Below are 23844 nucleotides of genomic sequence, written 5' to 3'. Positions count from 1 at the left end.
TTTGCAATGGTTTTTCCTCATTTTCATGGAATTATCTATTTTTGGACTTTGATGTCTTTGATGTTAGTGGCAAAAGGTTGGTGACCTTTGGATGGGGTTTCTGTGTGGATGTCCTTTTTGTTGATGTTGATGCTATTCCTTTCTGTTTGTTAGTTTTCCTTCTAATAGTCAGGCCCCTCTGCTGTAGGTCTGCTGCGGTTTGCTGGAGGTCCACTCCAGACCCTGCTTGCCTGGGAATCACCAGCAGGGGCTGAAGAACAGCAAAGATTGCTGCCTGTTCCTTCCTCTGGAAGCTTCATCCTGGAGGGGCACCCGCCAGATGCCAGCCAGAGCTCTCCTGTATGAGGTGTCTGTCAACCCCTGCTGGGAGGTGTCTCTCAGTCAGGAGGTATGGGGGTCAGGGACCCACTTGAGGAGGCAGTCTGTCCCTTAGCAGAGCTTGAGCGCTGTGCTGGGAGATCTGCTGCTAGAGAGTTGGCAGGCAGGAACATTTAAGTCTGCTGAAGCTGTGCCCACAGCCGCCCCTTCTTCCAGGTGCTCTTTCCCAGGGTGACGGGAGTTTTAGCTATAAGCTCTTGACTGGGGCTGTTGCCTTTCTTTCAGAGATGGCCTGCTTGGAGAGGAGGAATCTAGAGAGGCAGTCTGGTTACAGTGGCTTTGCAGCCCTGCAGTCCTACCCTCCTGATGGTTTTGTTTATACTGTGAGCAGGGAAAACCACCTACTCAAACCACAGTAATGGTGGATGCCCCTCCCCCCACGAAGCTCAAGCGTCCCACGTTGACTTCAGACTGGTGTGCTGGCAGTAAGAATTTCAAGCCAGTGGATCTTAGCTTGTTGGGCTCCATGAAAGTGGAATCCGCTGAGCTAGACCACTTGGCTCCCTGCCTTCAGCCCCCTTTCCAGGGGAGTGAATGGTTGTCTCACTGGCATTCCAGGCTCCACTGGGATATGAAAAAAAAACTCCTGCAGCTAGCTTGGTGTTTGCCCAAATGGTTGCCCCGTTTTGTGCTTGAAACCCAGGGCCCTGGTGGTGTAGGCACCTGAGGGAATCTCCTGGTCTGTGGGTTGCGAAGACTGTGGGAAAAGCATAGTATCTGGGCCTGAATGCACTGTTCATCATGGCACAATCCCTCATGGCTTCCCTTGGCTAGGGGAGGGAGATCCCCAACCCCTTGTGCTTCCTGGGTGAGGTGACACCCCACCCTGCTTTGGCTCATCCTCCGTGGGCTGCACCCACTGTCTAGCCAGTCCCAATGAGATGGGCCGGGTACTCAGTTGGAAATGCAGAAATCACCCACCTTCTGTGTTGATCTCGCTGGGAGCTGCTGACTGGAGCTGTTCCTGTTCTGCCATCTTATCAGCCCTCCAATCCTAATCTAATTTTAATTCTTAGCCAAAGCTTCCTAGTTATTCCTACTGTTTTTCAAATTATTTCACTCAACTTCTGGAATGGACAAATACTAATCTAAATTTTCTTTTTTTTTGTTTGAGATGGAGTCTCGCTCTGTTGCCCAGCCTGGAGTGCACTGGTGTGATCTTGGCTCACAGTAACCTCTGCCTCCTGGGTTCAGGAAATTCTCCTGCCTCAACCTCCCTAGTAGCTGGGACTACAGGTGCATGCTACCATGCCCAGCTAAGTTTTTGTATTTTTAGTAGAGATGGGGTTTCACCATGTTGCCTGGTCTGGTCTTGAACTCCTGAGCTCAAGCAATCTGCCTGCCTTGGCCTCCCAAAATGCTAGGATTATAGGAGTGAGCCACTGCACCTGGCCAATTTTCTTTAATACAATGATTAATCAGGAAATAAAATTCCCTATATATTCTGAATATCTCCAGTGAATAAGATGTTCATAAAAAACTAAGTAGTGGTAGCTAAATAAATTTGGTTTAAAGGCTGTTCACAAGAACAAATTGGTGCTGCTTCTCCAACATAAAGCCACTGAGCTGTTTTACATCTGGCAGCTGTGGCACAGCCAGCTTTGCAGTAAAAGTAGCATTTTGTTGTATCAGGTATTTCCTTGTAAATCACCCCTTACCCAATACACATGATCCTGGCAAGGCTTCTTCAACGCTGAAAACCAGAGGAGAAAGAAATTACCACTAAGAAAGAGGAACCCAGGAGCAAAGCTTCCCTGAAGCATACGAACCTGAGTAAAAAGGAGTGTTTCTGAGTTTCTGCTGTCCAGACTTAGCACAAACCGGATGGACTGGAAAAGTTCTTGGATACTGGATCTGAATTGTTCCTCTTCCATTCCACAAGTAGCTCGTGAGTACAGGATTCGTGACTGTACAATGAACTTGAAAAGGTACTCCAAGGCCTGGAAAGTGCATGAGAAAAAGGGATGGAGAGGTGTTGAAGATGCCTAGGAACTCACATAACAGAAAACAAAGGGCAAAGTAACAGTAGTTTCTACAATAAAATCAGGTGATGGGCAATTCTAACTATGGAGATAGGCACTTTATTTTTTAAAACTTTTTCCCAAATATCTAAATTGTCACCAAGCAGTAGCTATCTTCTTATTGAAAGAATCATCAAATAATTTCACAACTGTTTTCTGAGATTCTGGAATTAAGGATCCACAGACTGTTTTAGAAATAGTTGAATTCAAGAACATTCAGAATTAAAAAAAAAATGTTTATCTGTATTTTTTTTTTCAGGTTTGGAAATAAAGGGATCAAAAGACAAGGATGTAAGAAATAATCAGGTTTATTGCAAGAAGCAAGTGTCCTAAAAAGGACTCAGGAGTCCTCAGCCTTAAGAGTCTCCTGCATCTTTAAGAAATAGCTGGGGCTTGACACAGTTCCTCCTTTTTCACCAGGGATCACAGAAATCTGAAGAAAACTTGTCACAGGCTGCACAGCAGCTGACAGGCCTGATATACCCACTATCTACCCTCTTCTCACCAAGACATCTGCCATAGACAGTTCATAAATAGTACAAGATGAAGCTTCTGCAAAAGTCTGGGAGTAGAATCCGATTCTGAGGAGGTCCTGCTGCTTGGCCCATGCTTACAGAGTAATTCTCTTTTAAGAGAACAAATTCAAGACCCAAGACTATGTTTTCTAATCAAAGAAATGCCACAAATTTCCCACACACTGAAAAGGCAGAGATAATGGAGAGAAACTCATGCAAGGATGAAACAGACAGAAGTTAGGTACTTGAAATATAAAACAGAAAACAATTCCCAAACTACCTTTCATGATCTATCCATCTGTTAGAAGGTTTGGAAAAGCAGAAGAACTTAGTATTTTGGGGCACATACAAAATTCAGGTGGCACTGGGGAATGCCAGTTTAGAATAATGTATCTTCCAGGGCTTATACCAGAAGATTCTGTAGAAGAAATTACTGTGCAGCCTCATTTCCATAAATGCTACACCCTCTGTTCTAGTAGCTTTTTAATGCCTATTCTATAAAGAACTTGAAAGATCGGTTAATTTCTAAACCCAGACACTTGCAGGCCGGACTCTGCCCTGCTCTAGTATGTCTATACTGTGGTGACATCCTAGAGCAGGGGAAGAGTCTGGCCTGCAAGTGTCTTCAGGTCCATGAAGCAGAAAGTATACACTTCTGAGCCAGCTTCAGTTAACAGGTTATACCAGTTTTAAGTCACTGAAGTAGGAGGTATTTTCTATCAGAACAAAGAAAATAAATATTTGCATTTCCCAAACCAAACAGCTGGGTAACAGGTCTGACCTTCCCCTTTAGGTATTTTGGTTTTGTATGATTAAGATGGCTTGCTGGGCTCAGCAGAGGACAAAAGAGGGACAGGGTCAGGACTGAAACCCTGGAATCCTTATAGGTAGGGATTGGAATCCTTATAGGTAGGGATTAGAATCCTTACAGGTAAAGGACAGAATAGATCTCCTTGGAGCAACCTAAAAAAGCTAGGATGGCTTCCTCAGTCAAGTCACATAGAAAATGAAAAGTATGCTAAGACCTGGAAAGATTTATGAAAAATGGATTATGCATAGAATTAGAACATGAACTTGTTGAGCATATTATTGTCATATGCCCAAGCCCAGGAAGATGCAGGAAGGATCAGCAATTACGTGGAGCACTGGAAATAAAGACAGGAAAATAAACTAGATTTTTTTTTGAAAAGTGAAATCTTAGGACACCTGAGATGTAGGCAAATCTAATTATGTGCTCCATACTACTCCTCTAATTTTAAAACGGTATTTTTTGTTTGTTTTTTAAGTTTGAAACAGCTACCACAAGAGATGCAATGATTGGCATGAAACATCCACCAGTTTCTAGGAGGCAGAACCAGACAGCCAACTGACTTGCACCTTTTGGGCATGAGAGCTTGGTTCCTCTATTAAATGGCCACATAATATAAGAAGAAACTAGCAGAGGAGCACAGGGCTGGTATCAGAGAAGTCTCCATGCAAACCTAGATAAGGACATGGAAAATAAGCCCACTTCCAGTCATCCCTCAGTACCTGACTTCCCTCTTCCCCACTCCTCTTGATTTTTTTGGATCAGCACCATCTTGGTCAGGACCAGAGGATGCTGGCCACCTCTGACAGATTCAACTGGGGAAGGAGAGTGGGGCAGAAGAGTGGAGTAGAAGGTGAGGGGTGGAGCCTGTGGGATTTGTTCAAGGTTTAAAGGTGCTCCTAATACTGTGTAGAGACAATGGAGCACTTAACTGTGGCTGAAGTAGCTGCCCTGTCCATTTTTGCTTAAGTTAATAAATCTGTAAGAAGAAGAGATCCTAAAAGTTATTACCATGTTTTTATCAACAAGAAGATCCACCGTGCCCTCTCTTTCCTCCTTGTGGCTAATTGCTAAGGAACTGATACAGCTCAGCATTGTAAGGTGTGCTGTTGTTCTGGAATGCTTTGTGACGAGCTACCCTAAAACCCATAATGACAACCCCGACATGCCCCTCACATTGTGAACAAATAATATAACCAAGAAAGAAATAATGAACTTTTTATTTTCACCTTCTTTAATAGAACTTTTTTTTAAGGTTATGATTCTGAAGGTGAAAGGAAGAAATAAGATTATGAGTGGCAAGATATAGTGAATCAAAGGTATTAAAGAAGTTTCCTGGTCCATAGTTTTTGATATTGGAATAAGAAGTATCAGGCCAAGAACATGTATCCTATGAAGAAGGGGGAAAACAGGATTAGATGGAAACTTACTATTCGGGTGAAGGAGACTTGTAAATTGCAATCTGACGAAGAAGGGGAAATGGCCTGATAAAACCTTAGTGTTGGATGTATTAGAGAATAAGTTTGAAATGGTGAGAATACATATGAAAACACCTCAGAAAAATGCTCCCCCAAAGGGAATTCTTCCTTCTCCTCACCCAAACCTTATCTTTCCCAGAATTCTGTACCTCCGTAAATGGCCCTGTCATCAACTCAGCTGATTTAGCAAGACCCTTTGGAAATAGGCTCAGTTCACCCTTATTATCTTCTTCTACATCCAGTCCAGCATTTGAAAGCTCCCACTTTAGTCCTATCAGTTGCCTTTTGGTTCCTTAAAAACCCAAGCTCTTGGGGCTAGCGTGGTGGCTCACGCCTGTAAACCTAGCACTTTGGGAGTTGGAGGTGGGTGGATCACCTGAGGTCAGGAGTTTGAGACTAGCCTGGCCAACATGGTGAAACCCTGTCTCCATTAAAAACACAAAAAATTAGCCAGGTATGGTAGCACACACCTGTAATTCCAGGTACTTGGGAGGCTGAGACAGGAGAATCGCTTGAACCCAGGAAGCAGGGGCTGCAGTGAGCAGAGATCATGCCTCTGCACTCCAGCCTGGGCAACAAGAGTGATACTCTGTCTCAAACGAACAAACAAACAAACAAACAAAAAACAAAAACTCAAGCTCTTGGCCATGCCTGGCGGCTCATGCCTGTAATCCCAGCACTTTGGGAGGCCAAAGCAAGCAGATCACCTGAGGTCAGGGGTTCAAGACCAGCCTGGCCAAAACGGTGAAAAACCATCTCCAAAAAAAAAAATACAAAAATTAGCTGCATGGTGGTACATGCCTGTAATCCCAGCTGCTCAGGAGGCTGAGGCAGGACAATTTCACTTGAACCCAGGAGGCAGAGGTTGCACTGAGCAGACATCAGGCCACTGCACTCTAGCCTGGGTTGCAGAGTAAGTGAGATTCTGTCACAAAAAAACAAAACAAAACAAAACCCAAGCTCTTTCCCATTTAGGCTTTTAAACATTCTGTTTCTGCACCCTGGAGTGCTCATTCTCCAACTCTTAATACTGACTTCAGCTCAGAGATCACCTCCTTAGAGAAGCTTTCCCAAACCCTTGATCTGAAATAAACCCTCCTTTCCAGCCAGTCTGTTCCATGATCTTATTTCCTTCATGGTACTCATCAAGTTGTTTTGTTGTTGTTGCTGTTTTTCTTTTTCTTTTTCTTTTTTTTAAATTGCATTTTAGGTTTTGGGGTACATGTGAAGAACATGCAAGATTGTTGCATAGGTACACACGTGGCAGTGTGATTTGCTGCCTTCCTCCCCCTCACCTATATCTGACATTTCTCCCCATGCCATCCCCCCAACTCCCCACCCCCACTGTCCCTCCCCTATTTCCCCCCAACAGACCCCAGTGTGTAGTGCTCCCCTCCCTGTGTCCATGTGTTCTTGTTGTTCAATACCCGCCTATGAGTGAGAACATGCGGTGTTTGATTTTCTGCTCCTGTGTCAGTATGCTAAGAATGATGGCTTCCAGGTTCATCCATGTCCCTACAAAGGACATGAACTCATCGTTTTTAATGGCTGCGTAATATTCCATGGTGTATATGTGCCACATTTTCCCTGTCCAGTCTGTCATCGATGGGCATTTGGGTTGGTTCCAGGTCGTTGCTATTGTAAACTGTGCTGCAATGAACATTCGTGTGCACGTGTCCTTATAGTAGAACGATTTATAATCCTTTGGATATATACCCAGTAATGGGATTGCTGGGTCAAATGGAATTTCTATTTCTAGGTCCTTGAGGAATCGCCACACTGTCTTCCACAATGGTTGAACTAATTTACACTCCCACCAACAGTGTAAAAGTGTTCCTATTTCTCCACATCCTCTCCAGCACCTGTTGTATTCTCTTTGTAGCAATTGTGAATGGCAGTTCATTCTTGATTTGGCTTTCATTAAGTCTGTTATTGGTGTATAGGAATGCTTGTGATTTTTGCACGTTAATTTTGTATCCTGAGACTTTGCTGAAGTTGCTTATCAGCTTCAGGAGACTTTGGGCTGTGACGATGGGGTCTTCTAGATATACCATCATGTCGTCTGCAAATAGAGACTATTTGACTTCCTCCTTTCCTATTTGAATACCCTTTATTACTTTTTCTTGCCTGATTGCTCTGGCTAGAACTTCCAATACTCTATTGAATAGGAGTGGTGAGAGAGGGCATCCTTGTCTAGTGCCAGATTTCAAAGGGAATGCATCCAGTTTTTGCCCATTCAGTATGATATTGGCTATTGGTTTGTCATAAATAGCTTTTATTATTTTGAGATACGTTCTGTCAATACCTAGTTCATTGAGTGTTTTTAGCATAAAGGGCTGTTGAATTTTGTCAAAGGCATCAACTGAGATCATCATGTGGTTTTTGTCTTTGGTTCTATTTATGTGGTGAATTACGTTTATGGACTTGCATATGTTGAACCAGCCTTGCATCCCTGGGATGAATCCTACTTGATCATGGTGGATAAGCTTTTTGATGTGCTGTTGCAATCGGCTTGCCAGTATTTTATTGAAGATTTTTGCATCTATGTTCATCATGGATATTGGCCTGAGGTTTTCTTTTCTTGTTGAGTCTCTGCTGGGTTTTGGAATCAGGATGATGTTGGTCTCATAAAATGATTTGGGAAGAATTTCCTCTTTTTGGATTGTTTGGAATAGTTTCAGAAGGCATGGTACCAGCTCCTCTTTGTATGTCTGGTATATTTTGGCTGTGAACCCGTCTGGACCTGGGCTTTTTTTGGGTAGTAGGCTCTTAATTGCTGCCTCAACTTCAGACCTTGTTATGGGTCTGTTCAGGGTTTCAGCTTCTTCCTGATTTAGGCCTGGGAGGAGGCAAGTGTCCAGGAATTTATCCATTTCTTCCAGGTTTACTAGTTTATGTGCATAGAGTTGTTTGTAATAATCTCTGATGATGGTATGAATTTCTGTGGAATCTGTGGTGATATCCCCTTTATCATTTTTTATTGCATCAATTTGGTTATTCTCTCTTTTCTTATTAATCTGGCTAGTGGTCTATTTTGTTGATCTTTTCAAAAAACCAGCTCCTGGATTTATTGATTTTTTGAAGGGTTTTTTGTGTCTCTATCTCCTTCAGTTCTGCTCTGATCTTAGTTATTTCCTGTCTTCTGCTAGGTTTTGATTTTTTTTTATCTTGCTCCTCTAGCTCTTTCTGTTTTGACGATAGGGTGTCAATTTTAGATCTCTCCTTTCTTCTCATGTGGGCACTCATTGCTATATATTTTCCTCTAGAGACTGCTTCAAATGTGTCCCAGAGATTGTGGTATTTTGCGTCTTCATTCTCGTTGGTATCGAAGAACGTCTTTATTTCTGCCTTCATTTCATTGTTTATCCAGTCAACATTCAAGAGCAAGTTGTTCAGTTTCCATGAAGCTGTGTGGTTCTGAGTTAGTTTCTGAATTTGGAGTTCTAACTTGATTGCACTGTGGTCTGAGAGACTGTTTCTGTTCTTTTGCATTTGCTGAGGAGTGATTTGCTTCCAATTACGTGGTCAGTTTTAGAGTAGGTGTGACGTGGTGATGAGAAGAATGTATATTCTGTGGATTTGGGGTGGAGAATTCTGTAAATGTCTATTAGGTTTGCTTGGTCCAGGTCTGAGTTCAAGTCCTGGATATCCTTGTTAATTTTCTGTCTGGTTGATCTATCTAATATTGACAATGGGGTGTTAAAATCTCCCACCATTATTGTGTGGGAGTCTAAGTCTCTTTGTAAGTCATTAAGAACTTGCCTTATGTATCTGGGTGCTCCTGTATTGGGTGCGTATATATTTAGGATCATTAGCTCTTCTTGTTGCATTGATACGTTTACCATTATGTGGTGTCCTTCTTTGTCTCTTTTGATCTTTGTTGCTTAAAAGTCTATTTTATCAGAGACGAGAATTGCAACTCCTGCTTTTTTTTGCTCTCCATTTGCTTGGTAAATCTTCCTCCATCCCTTTATTTTGAGCCTTTGTGTATCCTTGCATGTGAGATGGGTTTCCTGGATACAGCAAACTGATGAGTTTTGTCTTTTTATCCAATTTGCCAGTCTGTGTCTTTTGATTGTGGCATTTAGTCCATTTACATTTAGGGTTAATATTGTTATGTGTGAATTTGATACTGCCATTTTGATGCTAGATGGCTGTTTTGCCCATTAGTTGATATAGATTCTTCATTGTGTTGATGCTCCTTACAATTTGGTTTATTTTTGGAGTAGCTGGTACTGGTTGTTCCTTTCTATGTGTAGAGCCTCTTTCAGGAGCTCTTGTAAAGCAGGCCTGGTGGTGATGAAATCTCTGAGTACTTGCTTGTTTGCAAAGGATTTTATTTTTCCTTCACTTATGAAGCTTAGTTTGGCTGGATATGTAATTCTGGGTTGAAAGTTCTTTTCTTTAAGGATGTTGAATATTGCCCCCACTCTCTTCTGGCTTATAGAGTTTCTGCTGAGAGATCAGCTGTGAGTCTGATGGGCTTCCCTTTGTGGGTACCCGACCTTTCTCTCTGGCTGCCCTTAACATTTTCTCCTTCATTTCAACCCTGGTGAATCTGACGATTATGTGCCTTGGGGTTGCTCTTCTTGGGGAATATCTTTGTGGTGTTCTCTGTATTTCCTGGACTTGAATGTTGGCCTTCCTTGCTAGGTTGGGGAAGTGTTCCTGGATAATATCCTGAAGAGTATTTTCTAGCTTGGATTCATTCTCTTCGTCACATTCAGGTACACCTATCAAACGTAGATTAGGTCTTTTCACATAGTCCCACATTTCTTGGAGACTTTTTTTCATTCCTTTTTACACTTTTTTCTCTAAACTTGCCTTCTCGTTTTATTTCATTGAGTTGATCTTCGACCTTTGATATCCTTTCTTCTGCTTGGTCAATTCGGATGTTGAAACTTGTGCATGCTTCACGAAGTTCTCGTGTTGTGTTTTTCAGCTCCATCAATTCGCTTATATTCCTCTCCAATTTGTCCATTCTTGTTAGCATTTCAATCAAATCTTTTTTCAAGGTTCTTAGTTTCTTTGCATTGGGTTAGAACATGTTCTTTTAGCTCACGGAAGTTCCTTATTACCCACCTTCTGAAGTCTGATTCTGTCATTTCATCAAACTCATTATCCATCCAGCCTTGTTCCCTTGCTGGTGAGGAGTTCTGATCCCTTGTAGGAGAGGTGTTCTGGTTTCGGCTGTTTTCATCCTTTTTGCGCTGGTTTATTCCCATCTTTGTGGATTTATCCACCTGTCGTCTTTGTAGTTGCCGACTTTCAGATTGGGTTTCTGAGTGGACGTCCAATTTATTGATAATGAAGTTATTTCTGTTTCTTAGTTTTCCTTCTAACAGTCTGGACCCTCTGCTGTAGGGCTGCTGAGGTCCACTCCAGGCCCTGCTTGCCTGGGGATCACCTGCAGCAGCTGCAGAACAGTAGCAGTTGCTACCAGTTTCTTTTTCTGCTATCTTTGTCCCAGAAGGACACCTGCTAAATGTCAGTCTGATCTCTCCTTTATGAAGTGACTCCTTGGATATACGGGGGTCAGGGAGCTGCTTGAGGAGACAGTCTATCCCTTATATGAGCTCAAGTGCTGAGTTGTGAGCTACGTTTTTCATTCAGGGCTGCTGGGCAGGTATGTTTAGGTCTGCTGCAGCAGAACTCATAAACACCTTTTTTTTCCCCCAGGTGCTCTGTCCCAGGGAGTTAGGGCTTTATGAGTTTCCGTTGTGCTGCTGCCTTTTTTTCAGGGCTGCCCTGTGCAGCAAGGAGGCAGCCTAGTCACTGTCTGCCTGCAGAGGCTTTGCTGAGCTACTGTGGGCTCCGCCCAGCTGTCGTGTGAACTTCCCTGCAGTCCTGTTTATATGGGTGTAGTTAGGACTGTCTCAGCATTGGTGTCCTGCCTCTGTAATGGCGGACTCTCGTTGTAATGGCAGGCTGCCTCAGCAATGGCGGACTACCTCTGTAGTGGTGGAGTGCCTTGGCAATTGTTGACGCCCCTCCCCCACAGAGCTGGACCGTTCTGGGTTCAGCTGTGCTTGCTGTGAAACTCTCAATCCAAAGAGTTTCTGATTGCTTTTCTTTTGTGGGGTGGGACCAGCCGAGCCTGATCACCTGGCTCCCTGCCTCAGAGCCTTTTGTTTTTTAGTTGAACGGTTGACTCTCTCCAAGGTCTTCTAGTCGCCTGTTGAAAAGACACCAGGATCTGTGTGCTTTCCCCTGCGGCAACTCACTGCGCTGGCTTAAACAGCGGCTCTGAGATTCATGGGGCTTTTTTTTTTTTTTTTTGCCCGGAATCTCCTGGCCTGGCTCCCTGTTTCAGACCCCTTTTTAGCCAGATGAATGGGTGACTGTGCCTTGCCGGGGCTCCAATCGCCAGCTAAAAGGGCACCCGGACCAGTATATTTTGTACAGAGAACTGCCGTGCTGGGGTGCCGCAAAGCAGCTGCACGGGCCAAAACAGCTGCGGGGACCGAAATGGCCGCGCTGGCCAAAACAGTCGCGCTGGCAACCTGTGGGGCTCCTCCGCCTGGGAATCTCCTGGTCTGTGGGCAATAAAAATCCGTCTGGAAATGTGGCGTCCACTCACCCTCTGCGCTTTCACTGGGAGCTGCAATCCTGAGCTGTTCCTAAATGGCCATCTTGTCTCTGTCCTTGTTGCTGTTTTTCCTGAGATGAAGTTTTGCTCTGTCACCCAAGCTGGAGTGCAGTGGCGCCATCTCAGTTCACTGCAACCTCTGCCTCCCAAGTTCAAGCAATTCTTGTGCCTCAGCCTCCTGAGCAGCTGGGATTACAGGCGCATGCCACCATGCCCGGTTAATTTTTGTATTTTCAGTAGAGATGGGGTTTCGCCATGTTGGCCAGGATGATCGTGAATTCCTGACCTCAGGTGATCTTCCTGCCTTGGCCTCCCAGAGTGCTGAGATTATAGGTGTGAGCTGCCATGGCCAGCAAAGTTTTTTAGTTTTTTTTTTTTTTTAATTGACTTTGTAAGCCAATGTTGGTGGCAACATTAGAACTAGGATAAATACATGTATTTATCTGTTTTACATATATTGTATGTCTTTCCCCACTTGAATGAAAGTACTATGAAGCCGTAGCCATTTTTGTTTGGGCCCCTCCTGAATCTCCAGTGGTTAGTACAGTGTCTGAAGCATGGTAAGTATCAAGCAACATTGACTGACTGAATGAATAAATGAATGATTTTTAGGAGAAAATAACTTCTGTGTTGCTTTCTCCAGTATGCTTAGGCAATAATTTTTTAGGCTCATATAGAATCTTTTGCATTTAACTCAACTTTTATCCCTTCAAATATTGTGTTAGGCACCTGAGAGGTGCTAGGGTTCTGAGAAGAGAACTCAGGCCCTTTCCTCACATGCCTCAGCACCCTGCTCTACACTTGTGTTTGTGCCTGCCTCCCCTTAGGACATTGCAGATGTGTTCTTCAAGAAGATGGGGTGGTCTTATTCATCACTGCATCTTATCCCCTAGGACGGATAGTAGTGCTCAGTAGACATTTGTATGAAAGAAGACAGAAATGAGCCTTGTAGCCTCAGACTTTTTTACAGAATGTGCAAAGAATAGGCAGAGTAAATGCAAATCTATGATTTGATTTTGCTCCTTCAGTTTTATAATGCTTGAGAAAACATTCTGTTACACATGCTAACGATGTGGAAAATACAAAAATACAGGTCCAGTACTTGGTGCAGATGACATGCTATTAAAAGAGGACAGAAATAAAGCAAAACTACTTTGCTTTTCTTTACAGCAGAAGCAGTAGCCATGAAAAGACGTTACTAGACAGTGGAGTTAACTCACAATGAGAACAGTTCCCTGTCAATTGGAGCTACATAGCAATGCAAAGGGCTGCCTTGTCCGGGAACCTGTCCAAGCAGGGATGCTGGCAATGGTCACGACCATGGAAGACCAGAGGTTCTTCCTAAGGCCACAATTTTAAGATTATCTTGTTTGAAACAAATCCACTTACAGTGCATCCGCTCAGCTCTTTTTGCTTAAAACAGTTCAAAAAATCAATGCTTAGTAACTACCAAAAAAGATAATACTATTAGAAGATCCTAATTTAATCAATGTTGTTACAAACATTGGCTTAGAAGGAGTTACAATATTTTAGCCAGTGGAAGGAAGGACTGACACTATGGGTAAAAAATCAGGCAGGGGAGGATGGACAGGAGCCATGCGCACATCATCCCTTCCTCCTTCAAGATAAAATTATCAGGAATAAAGGCTTTCTCGGACAAAATCAAGGTAAGGAAAGAGAAATTATGTGGATCAAGATAGTCGTTCCTGAAAGCAGGCCAGTGTACTGTACTGTGATGTCTACATTTGTCCTGCACATTATATCACTGAGATTACTCACAAATAATTGCAGGAGTGGGCCTCTTATGCATGGAGAGTTTAGTACATTACCCGCATAGCTTCTTGAATGTGGTCCTGCCGAATCAGTTCTGCTGAACAGTCCATATACCACTTCAAACAGCGGATGAGCTCCCTGGGAAAGAGAACAGTTCCAGAAACCCCACTTTAATTCAAAAGTAATGCGGCTTGAAATGTCTGTAGCCCTGAATTAGGCAAATAGGAAATAATATTCTGCTGATGAGCTAGAAAGGCGTGGTAGGGCCATTACAGCTTTGGAGCATTCAGGTCACCTGAGACCAAACAACACTCTTTGTCCATAGGAGTTGCCACATTTTAATTAGCAACTAAAATCACTGGTGGCATGTGCTGGTAGTCCCAGCTAGTCAGGAGGCTGAGTCAGGTGGATCAATTGAGTCCAGGAGGTAAAGGCTGCAGTGAGCCATGATTGCGCCACTGCACTCCAGCCTGGGCAACAAAACAAGACCTTGTCTAAAAAAAAAAAAACTTTTCCTAAAGACCCGGACTGGATGTATATTTTTGTCTTGTCTTAAATTGCTAGGTTTTCAGAACATCCAACACCAGATAGTTAATAGTAGACTCTGAATAAAAGTATGCAGTCCCAACCCCTGCTCTATCCCATCTATCTTCTTTCCTAAGGACTAAGTCATCTGAATGGAACGGGATTACTGGGTCAGAAGGTCTACACATTTATATGGTAACAGAGCACAGAGGTCAGGAGTATAGGCTGTGGTCATATCTGGGGCCTATCAATATCTAGTTTTGTATCCTCGAACGAGTTATTTAATCCCTCTGTGTCTTGTTCTCTTCAATTAAAATACAGGGGAATAGTATATCTCAAAGTTACTATAAATACTAATAGAATGAGGCATATAAAGCACACAGAACAGTTTGCTCTCCAAAGTGACATCAAAGTATCAGAGTTCCAGTGACACCATAGACTTGCCACCATTGGGTTTTATTTACATTTTCAATAATTATGTTAATTCCATATAAGAAGATGGTGATTTCTCATCAGGTGTGGTGGCTCACGCCTGTAATCCCAGCACTTTGGGAGGCTGAGGTGGGTGGATCATCAGGTCAGGAGTTCAAGATCAGTCTGGCCAACACAGTGAAACTCCGTCTCTACTAAAAATACAAAAAATTATCTGGGTGTGGTGGTGTGTGCCTGTAATCTCAGCTACTCAGGAAGCTGAGGCAGAAGAATCGCATGAATCTGGGAGGCGAAGGTTGTAGTAAGCTGAGATTGTGACATTGCACTCCAGCCTAGGCGATAGTGCAAGACTCCATCTGTCTCAAAAAAAAAAAAAAAAAAAAAAAAAAAAAAAGGTGATTTCTTATTGCTTTAATGGTCTTATTTGTTTTTCTTTTTTTTTTTTTTTGAGACAGACACTTGCTCCATCACCCAGGCTGGAGTGCAATGGCGCAATCTCGCTTCATTGTAACCTCCACCTCCAGGGTCCAAGCAATTCTTGTGTCTCAGCCTCCCAAGCAGCTGGGATTACAGGCACGTACCACCATGCTTGCCTGATTTTTGTATTTTTAGTAGAGACGGGGTTTCACCATATTGGCCATGCTGGTTTCGAACTTCTGTCTGCAAGGGATCCACCCACCTCAGCCTCCTAAAGTGCTGGGATTACAGGCATGAGCCACCATGCCTGGCTTGCTTTAATGGTCTTAGATAACCTGTGTTTCTCATATTTGTTCACTAGTTCTATAATCTCTTTTATGGCTTGTCTTTCAATATTCTTTGACGATTTTTGTGGATGCTATTTTAGCTATTCAAATGTTTCTCATGGAAAAAGCAAGACATTTTTAGCAGCTTTACCATCATTTCCTAGAAGTAAAAGTATGGCAACTATGTAACAAACTATAGTTTGAAATATCAGCTGAAAGCCCATAGCTAACATCAAACAGAATGGTAAAAGACTGAAAGCTTTTCCTCTAAGATCAGAAACAAGATAAGAATGCTCACTTTTGGCACTTATTCAACGTAGTACTGAAAGTCCTAACCAGTGAAATTAGGCAAGAAAAAGAAATAAAAGACATTTATATTGAAAAGGAAGAAGTAAAATGCTTTGTTTTCAGATGACATAATCTTATATGTAGAAAATCCTAAAGAATCCCCAAAAAACCTGTTGGAACTAATAAATAAATTCAGTAAGGTTGCAGAACACAAAATCCACACAAAAAATCAAATGCATTTCTAATGCATTTCTATACACTAACAATGAACGATCTGAAATGAAATTAAGACAACAATTCCATTTACAATAGCATCAAAAAGAATAAAATATTTAGGATACATTTAACTAAGGAGACAAAAGACTTTTACACATGTTGCTTAAAGAAATAAAAGATACCAATAAATGGAAATACATCTTGTATTCATGAGTTAGAAGGCTTAATATTGTTATTAAAGATGTAAATGCTACCCAAAGTGATCTACAGATTCAATGCAATTCCTAACAAAATTCTAATGGCATTTTTTTGCAGAAAAGAAAATCCATCCTAAGATTAATATGGAATCACAAGTGAGCTGGAATAGCCAAAAACATCTTGAGAAAGAGGAATAAAATTGCAGGTCTCATACTTACTGATTTCAAAACTTACCACAAAGCTATGGCAATCAAAACAATGTTGAATTAGTATAAAGACAGACTTATAAAACAATGGGATAAAATAGGCCAGAAATAAAGCCTCACATTTATGGTCAAGGGGCCAAGGTACCATCCTTTTGACAAGAATGCCAAGACCATTCAGTGGGGAAAAGGCAGCTTCAATAAACAGAACTGGGAAATTAGATATCTACATGCAAAAAGAATGAAGTCAGACACTTATCTTACACAATATACAAAAATCAACTCAAAATGGATCAAAGACCTAAATGTAAGGGCCAGAATAATAAAACACTTAAAAGAAAAGACAGGAGAAAGCTTTGTGACGTTAGGCAATGATTTCCTGAAAATGACACCAAAAGCATAGGCAACAACAAAAAATAGATAAGGTGGACTACATCAAAAATTTAAAAACTTCTGTGCCTCAAAGGACACAATCAACAGAGTGAAAAGGCAACCTAGTGACTGGGAAAAACATTTATATATCATATAACTGATAAGGGGTTAATATCCAGAATATATAAAGAACTCCTACAACTCAACAATAACCTCTTTTTAAAAAAATGGATGAATGACTTGAATAGACATTTCTCCAAGGAAGATAATTAAGGAAACACAAATAAAAAACATAAAACAATAGCACTATACACCCACTGGGGTGGCTATTATTAAAAAAAAAAAAAAAGGCCGGGCGCGGTGGCTCAAGCCTGTAATCCCAGCACTTTGGGAGGCCGAGGCGGGTGGATCACGAGGTCAAGAGATCGAGACCATCCTGGTCAACATGGTGAAACCCCGTCTCTACTAAAAATACAAAAAATTAGCTGGGCATGGTGGCGCGTGCCTGTAATCCCAGCTACTCAGGAGGCTGAGGCAGGAGAATTGCCTGAACCCAGGAGGCGGAGGTTGCGGTGAGCCGAGATTGCGCCATTGCACTCCAGCCTGGGTAACAAGAGCGAAACTCCGTCTCAAAAAAAAAAAAAAAGACAGAAAATAGCCTGGTCCTCAATGACTCTGGAGAAAAGGTGAGTTGAACTATTAAGAAGCAACTTGCTCTTACCAATGGCCTCTGGAACCCTGGCAGAAAGAGAGCCCTTGACCTGGCATGGAGAGCTGCTCAGAGAAGTCTTAGGGGTAGCAAGCCAGCTGATGTGGAGCCCAGGGGGTTTGGTGCGGGAGCATCTATAGTGGTGCACAGCCAGGGATGGCCATTCCCATAGGCCATTCCCATGCTCCCATGGGAGATGTCAGCCCTAGGGGAATTGTTGGTCCTGAACTCTGCAGGGTGGTCTTGCCCATCAGATGGGGCTGGTCTAACTTGAGCACCCCTTGGTCAGCTGGCCTCTCCTGGGGCCTGAGTGTGGCCACGCCTGCTTGCAAGGCAGCCTCAGGTGACCTGGGGGCCCCACACCACAGTTTCTACACAGATTGTGTTTGACTGGGGGAGAGTTCCACTGGGGCAACCCTATGCCATGCACCAGCCCACATGCTCCCTCCCCTTACTTCAGCTTTACCAGGACCCATGGCAACTCCCCACAATGCTTTACTGGCTTGTATCTGCACTGGAAGGTTTTGCTTTCATTTTTTCATTAAATATGGGCTAGGATGTGGGAGGGCAGCTGGCCCCCTGCTCCCACTGCCATTGCAGATGGGAGCCTTGGCGGTCACAGAGCCAGCCAGCCCTGCCTTGCCAGTGCCCCACCCTTACCCTGATACTGTGCAGAGAACAGCAGATCCTCCTCTATCCTGAGTGACCACTTCTGCTTGCAGGACACAGAGAAGGCACCCAGACCTGTGCCCACCAGTGTCCCAACCCAGCACTAACACCACCTCCACTGTGACTGCACAAAAGTTGCAACAGGGGCTACAGCCCTGCCTAGCTGTGTTGCCTCTGTCATGTTGGTGAACACCTGCAGGGAGGCAGGTTCCCCGCAACCTGCTTGTACTCTGACACAGCTGCTGTACCCACTACTACTGGCACATGTGAATGGGGACAGATCCTGCTGTCACTGCACTATGAAACACTTTGGCTTACAACACCAGCCAAAGTGGAGTGGCCAGCAGTCTGGGAGTATCTCGCCCTACCCAGTACAGTGGATTCCTAACCTTGAGGAGCCAGAGAACAAAGTTGGGGCCCAATACAAGTCCCCAAGTTGTGTTAGAATGCACAGTCCAGAAATTGGGAGCTCAGCACTGTCCCCTAAAATGTTCCAGAAATTAATCCAGTTGGCTGAATCCACCTTATATTACAATCAAACACTCAAGGCCATCAAATAGGATAAAGGGGAAAAAAACCCATCCAAAGGACAGCAACCTCAAACATTGAAGAGGGACAAGCCTGCAAAGATGAGAAAGAACAAGCACAAGAACCCTGACAACTCAAAATGCCAGTGGGCCCTCTTTCCTCCAAATGACTGCATCACCTCTTCAGCAAGGATTCTAAACAGGGTTGAAAAGGCTGAAATGACAGAATTCAGAATATGGATAGGAATGATGATCATTGAGCTACAGGAATATGCTGAAAGCTAGTCCAAGGAAGCTAAAAATCATGATAATGCAGGAGCTGACAGACAAAATAGCTAGTATAGAAAAGAATGTAACTGACCTGATAGAGCTGAAAAACACTCTATAGGAATTTCAGAATGCAATTGCAAGTATTAACAGTAGAATAGACCAAGTTCAGCAAAGAATCTCAGAGCTTGAAGACTGGCCTTCTGAAATACGACAGTCAGACAAAAACAGAGAAAAAAGAATGAAAACAAATGAACAAAACCACCGAGGAATATGGGATTATGTAAAGAGACCAAATCTACAACTCACTGGTGTCCCTGGAAGAGACGGGGAAAAAGGAGCCAACTTACAAAACATATTTCAGGATATCATCCATGAAGACTTCCCCAATCTAGCTAGAAAGGCCAACATTCAAATTGAAGAAATGCAGAGAACCCCAGAAAAATACTTGCAAGAAGATCATCTCCAAGACGCATAATCATCAGATTCTCCAAGGTCAAAATGAAAGAAAAAAATGTTAAAGGCAATTAGAGAGAAGGATCAGGTCACCTACAAAGGGAAGCCCGTGAGACTAAAAGCATACTTCTCAGCAGAAACTCTACAAGCAAGAAGAGATTGCAGGTCAATATTCAACATTCTCAAAGAAAAGAAATTCCAACAAAAAATTTTTTAAAAATTAATTTATTTTACTTTAGGTGCATACTATATCTGGCATTTCTCCCCATGTTATCCTTCCCCACCCTCCCCTCCCTTCCCACCCCCTGCTATCTCTCCCCTACCCCCCTCAACTGTCCCCAGTGTGTGATGCTCCTCTCCCTGAGTCCATGTGTTCTCGTTGTTCAACACCCACCTATGAGTGAGAACATACAGTGTTTGGGTTTCTGTTCTTGTGTCAGTTTGCTGAGAATGATGGTTTCCAGATTCATCCAAGTCCCTACAAAAGACACAAACTCATCGTTTTTTATGGCTGTGGAGTATTCCATGGTGTATATGTACCATATTTTCTTTGTCCAGTCTATTACTGATGGGCATTTGGGTTGATTCCTGGTCTTTGCCATTTTACACAGGGCTGCAATAAACATACGTGTGCATGTGTTTTCATAGTAGAACTATTTATAGTTCTTTGGGTATATACCCAGTAATGGGATTGCTGGGTCAAATGGCATTTCTATTTCTAGATCCTTGAGAAATCGCCACACTGTCTTCCACAATGGTTGAACTAATTTACACTCCCACCAACTGTGTAAGAGTGTTCCTATTTCTCCACATCCTCTCATCCTCTCCAGCATCTGCTGTCTCCAGATTTTTTAATGATTGCCATTTTAACTGGTGTGAGATGATATCTCAGTATAGTTTTGATTTGCATTTCTCTCATGACCAGTGATGATGAGCATTTTTTCATGTTTGTTGGCCTCATATATGTCCTTTTTTGAAAAGTGTCTGTTCATATCCTTCACCCACTTTTGAATGGGTTTGTTTGTTTTTCTTTTTCTTGTAAATCTGTTTCAGTTCTTTGTAGATTCTGGATATTAGCCCTTTGTAAGATCAGTAGATTGCAAAAATTTTTTCCCATTCTGTTGGTTGCCGATTCATTCTAATGATGGTGTCTTTTGCTGTACAGATGCTCTGGAGTTTAATTAGAGCCCATTTGTCTATCTTGGCTTTTATTGCCATTGCTTTTGGTGTTTTAGTCATGAAGTCCTTACCTATGCCTATGTCGTGGATGGTTTTGCCTACTTTTTCTTCTAGTGTTTTTATGGTGTTAGGTTTTATGTTTAAATCTTTCATCCATCTGGAGTGAATTTTAGTGTAAGGTGACAGGTAGGGGTCCAGTTTCTGCTTTCTGCACATGGCTAGCCAGTTTTCCCAACACCATTTATTAAACATGGAGTCCTTACCCCATTGCTTGTTTTTGCCAGGTTTGTCAAAGATCACATGGTTGTAGATGTGTGGTGTTTCTTCTGGGGTCTCTGTTCTGTTCCATTGGTCTATGTCTCTGTTTCGGTACCAGTACCATGCTGCTTTGATTACTGTAGCCTTGTAGTATAGTTTGAAGTCTTGCAGTGTGATGCCTACGGCTTTGTTCTTTTTGCTTAGGATTGTCTTGGTTATGCAGGGTCTTTTGTGATTTCATATGAAGTTTAAGGTGTTTTTTTCCAGTTCTGTGAAGAAGGTCATTGGTAGCTTGATGGGGAGAGCGTTGAATCTATAGATCACTTTGGGAGGTATGGCCATTTTCATGATATTGATTCTTCCTAACCATGAGCATGGAATGTTTCTCCATCGGTTTGTGTCCTCTCTTATTTCGTTGAGCAGTGGTTTGTAGTTTTCCTTGAACAGGTCCTTTATATCCTTTGTTAGTTGTATTCCTGGGTATTTTATTCTCTTTGTAGCAACTGTGAATGGGAGTTCGCTCTTGATTTGACTCTCTGTTTGTCTGTTATTGGTATATAGGAATGCTTGTGATTTCTGCACAATGATTTTGTAACCTGAGACTTTGCTGAAGTTGCTTATCAGTTTGAGAAGATTTTGGGCTGAGACGATGGGGTCTTCTAGATATACAATCATGTCATCTGCAAATAGAGACAGTTTGACTTCCTCCTTTCCTAATTGAATACATTTTATTTCTTTTTGTTGCCTGACTGCTCTGGCTAGAACTTCCAATAGTATGTTGAATAGGACTGGTGATAGAGGGCATCCTTGTCTAGTGCCTGATTTCAAAGGGAATTCTTCCAGTTTTTGCCCGTTCAGTATCATATTGGCTGTAGGTTTGTCATATATAGCTTTTATCATTTTATGATACGTTCTGTCAATACCTAGTTTATTGAGAGTTTTTAGCATGAAGGTTGTTGAATTTTATCGAAGGCCTTCTCTGCATCTATTGAGATAATCATGTGGTTTTTGTCTCTGGTTCCATTTATGTGATGGATTACATATATGTATTTGCATATGTTGAACCAGCCTTGCATCCCCGGGATGAAGCCTACTTGGTCGTGATGGATAAGCTTCTTGATGTGCTGTTGCGATATGTTTGCCAGTATTTTATTGAAGATTTTTGCCTCGATGTTCATCATGGATATTGGCCTGAAGTTTTCTTTTTTAGCTAAGTCTCTGCCTGGTTTTGGTATCAGGATGATGTTGGTCTCATAAAATGAGTTAGGGAGGATTCCCTCGTTTTGTATTGTTTGATACAGTTTCAGAAGGAATGGAACCAGCTCCTCTTTGTATGTCTGGTAGAATTCAGCTGTGAACCTGTCTGGACCTGGACTTTTTTTTGGTTGGTAGGCTATTGATTGCTGCCTCTACTTCAGCCCTTGTTATTGATTTATTCAGGGTTTCAACTTCCTCCTGATTTAGTCTTGGTAAAGTAGGAATGTCAAGGAATTTATCCATTTCTTCCTGGTTTACTGGTTTATGTGAGTAGAGCTGTTTGTAGTAATCTCTCATGGTAGTTTGTATTTCTGTGGCATCAGTGGTGACATCCCCTTTATCATTTTTTATTGCACCTATTTGATTCTTCTCCCTTTTCTTTTTTATTAATCTGGCTAGCGGTTTGTTGATCTTTTCAAAAAACCAGCTCCTGGATTTATTGAATTTTTGAAGGTTTTTTTGTGTCCCTATCTCCTTCAGTTCTGCTCTGCTCTTAGTTATTTCTTGTCTTCTGCTAGCTTTTGAGTTTTTCAGATCTTGCTCCTCTAGCTCTTTCGATTTTGATGATAGGGTGTCGATTTTAAGATCTTTCCTCTCTTCTCTGGTGGGCATTTATTGCTATAAATTGCTCTCTCAACACTGCTTTAAAGGTGTCCCAGAGATTCTGGTAAATTGTGTCTTCATTCTGGTTGGTTTTGAAGAACATCTTTATTTCTGCCTTCATTTCATTGTTTATCCAGTCAACACACAGAAGCAAGTTGTTCAGTTTCCAAGTGGTTGTGTGGGTTTGAGTGTGTTTCTTGATCTTGAGTTCTAGCCTGATTGCGCTTGGTCTGATAGACTGTTTGTTATGATTTCTGTTCTTTTGCATTTGCTGAGGAGTGATTTGCTTTCAATGATCTGGTCAATTTTAGAGTAAGTGCAATGTGCTGCTGAGAAAAATGTATATTCTGTGGATTTGGGGTGGAGTGTTCTGTATATGTCTATTAGGTCTGCTTGCATTCAAGCTCTGCATTGGTCCAGCTCTACATTCAAGTTCTGGATATCCTTGTTAATTTTCTGTCTTGTTGATCTGTCTAATATTGACAGTGGAGTGTTGAAGTCTCCCGCTATTATTGTGTGGGAGTCTAAATCCTGTTTTAGGTTGTTAAGGACTTGCTTTATGTATCTGGGTGCTCCTGTGTTGGGGCGTATATATTTAGGATAGTTAGCTCTTCCTGTTAGATTGATTCTTTTACCATTATGTAGTGTCCCTCTTTGTCTCTTTTGATCTTTGTTGATTTGAAGTCTATTTTATCAGAGACTAGGATTGCCACCCCTACTTTTTAAATTCTCCATTTGCTTGGTAAATCTTCTTCCATCCCTTTATTTTGAGTCTATTTGTGTCTTTGTATGTGAGATGGGTTTCCTGAATACCGCACACCGACCGGTTCTGACTTTTTATACAGTTTGCCAGTCTGTGTCTTTTGATTGGGGTGTTTAGGCCATTTACATTCAATGTTAATATTGTTATGTGTGAATTTGATCCTGCCATTTTGTTACTGGCTGGTTTTCTCTCCCATTATTTGACTCATTTTCTTCATTGCATTTTTGGTCTTTGCCAACTGGTTTGCTTTTGCAGTGACTGGTACTTGTTCTTTTCCATGCTTAGCGTTTCTTTCAGGAGCTCTTGTAGAGCAGGTCTGGTGGTGACAAAATCTGTCAATAATTGCTTGTCTGTAAAGGATTTTATTTCTCCTTCAGTTATGAAGCTTAGTTTGGCTAGATATAAGATTCTGGGTTGAAAGTTCTTTTCTTTAAGGATGTTGAATATTGGCCCCCACTCTCTTCTGGCTTGTAGGGTTTCTGCTGAGAGATCTGCTGTGAGTCTGATTGGCTTCCCTCTGTGGGTGACGTGACCAGAAGTTTCTCTCTGGCTGCCCTTAGCATTTTTTCCTTCATTTGGACCCTGGTGAATCTGACGATTATGTGTCTTGGGGTTGC

General features: G+C 42.3%; 1 protein-coding gene across 2 annotated transcripts in view; it reads right to left on the bottom strand.

Moving 5' to 3' along the window:
* The window catches only part of DOCK3 (dedicator of cytokinesis 3), a 664292-nt gene that overhangs the window by 100808 nt on the left and 539640 nt on the right, over window positions 1-23844 (bottom strand). For both annotated transcript variants that reach the window (XM_032290004.1, XM_032290005.1), the window contains exons 22-23: window positions 13619-13700; window positions 2148-2318 (exon numbers count right to left, since the gene is read on the bottom strand). In XM_032290004.1, the coding sequence (XP_032145895.1) occupies window positions 2148-2318; window positions 13619-13700 (253 nt within the window). The remainder of the gene's footprint in view (window positions 1-2147; window positions 2319-13618; window positions 13701-23844) is intronic.

The sequence above is a fragment of the Sapajus apella genome, unplaced genomic scaffold (genome assembly GCF_009761245.1).
Source record: "Sapajus apella isolate SASKATOON/1434 unplaced genomic scaffold, GSC_monkey_1.0 scaffold23, whole genome shotgun sequence".
Taxonomy (NCBI): Eukaryota; Metazoa; Chordata; class Mammalia; order Primates; family Cebidae; genus Sapajus; species Sapajus apella.
This window is presented reverse-complemented; position numbering and strand designations above follow the sequence as displayed.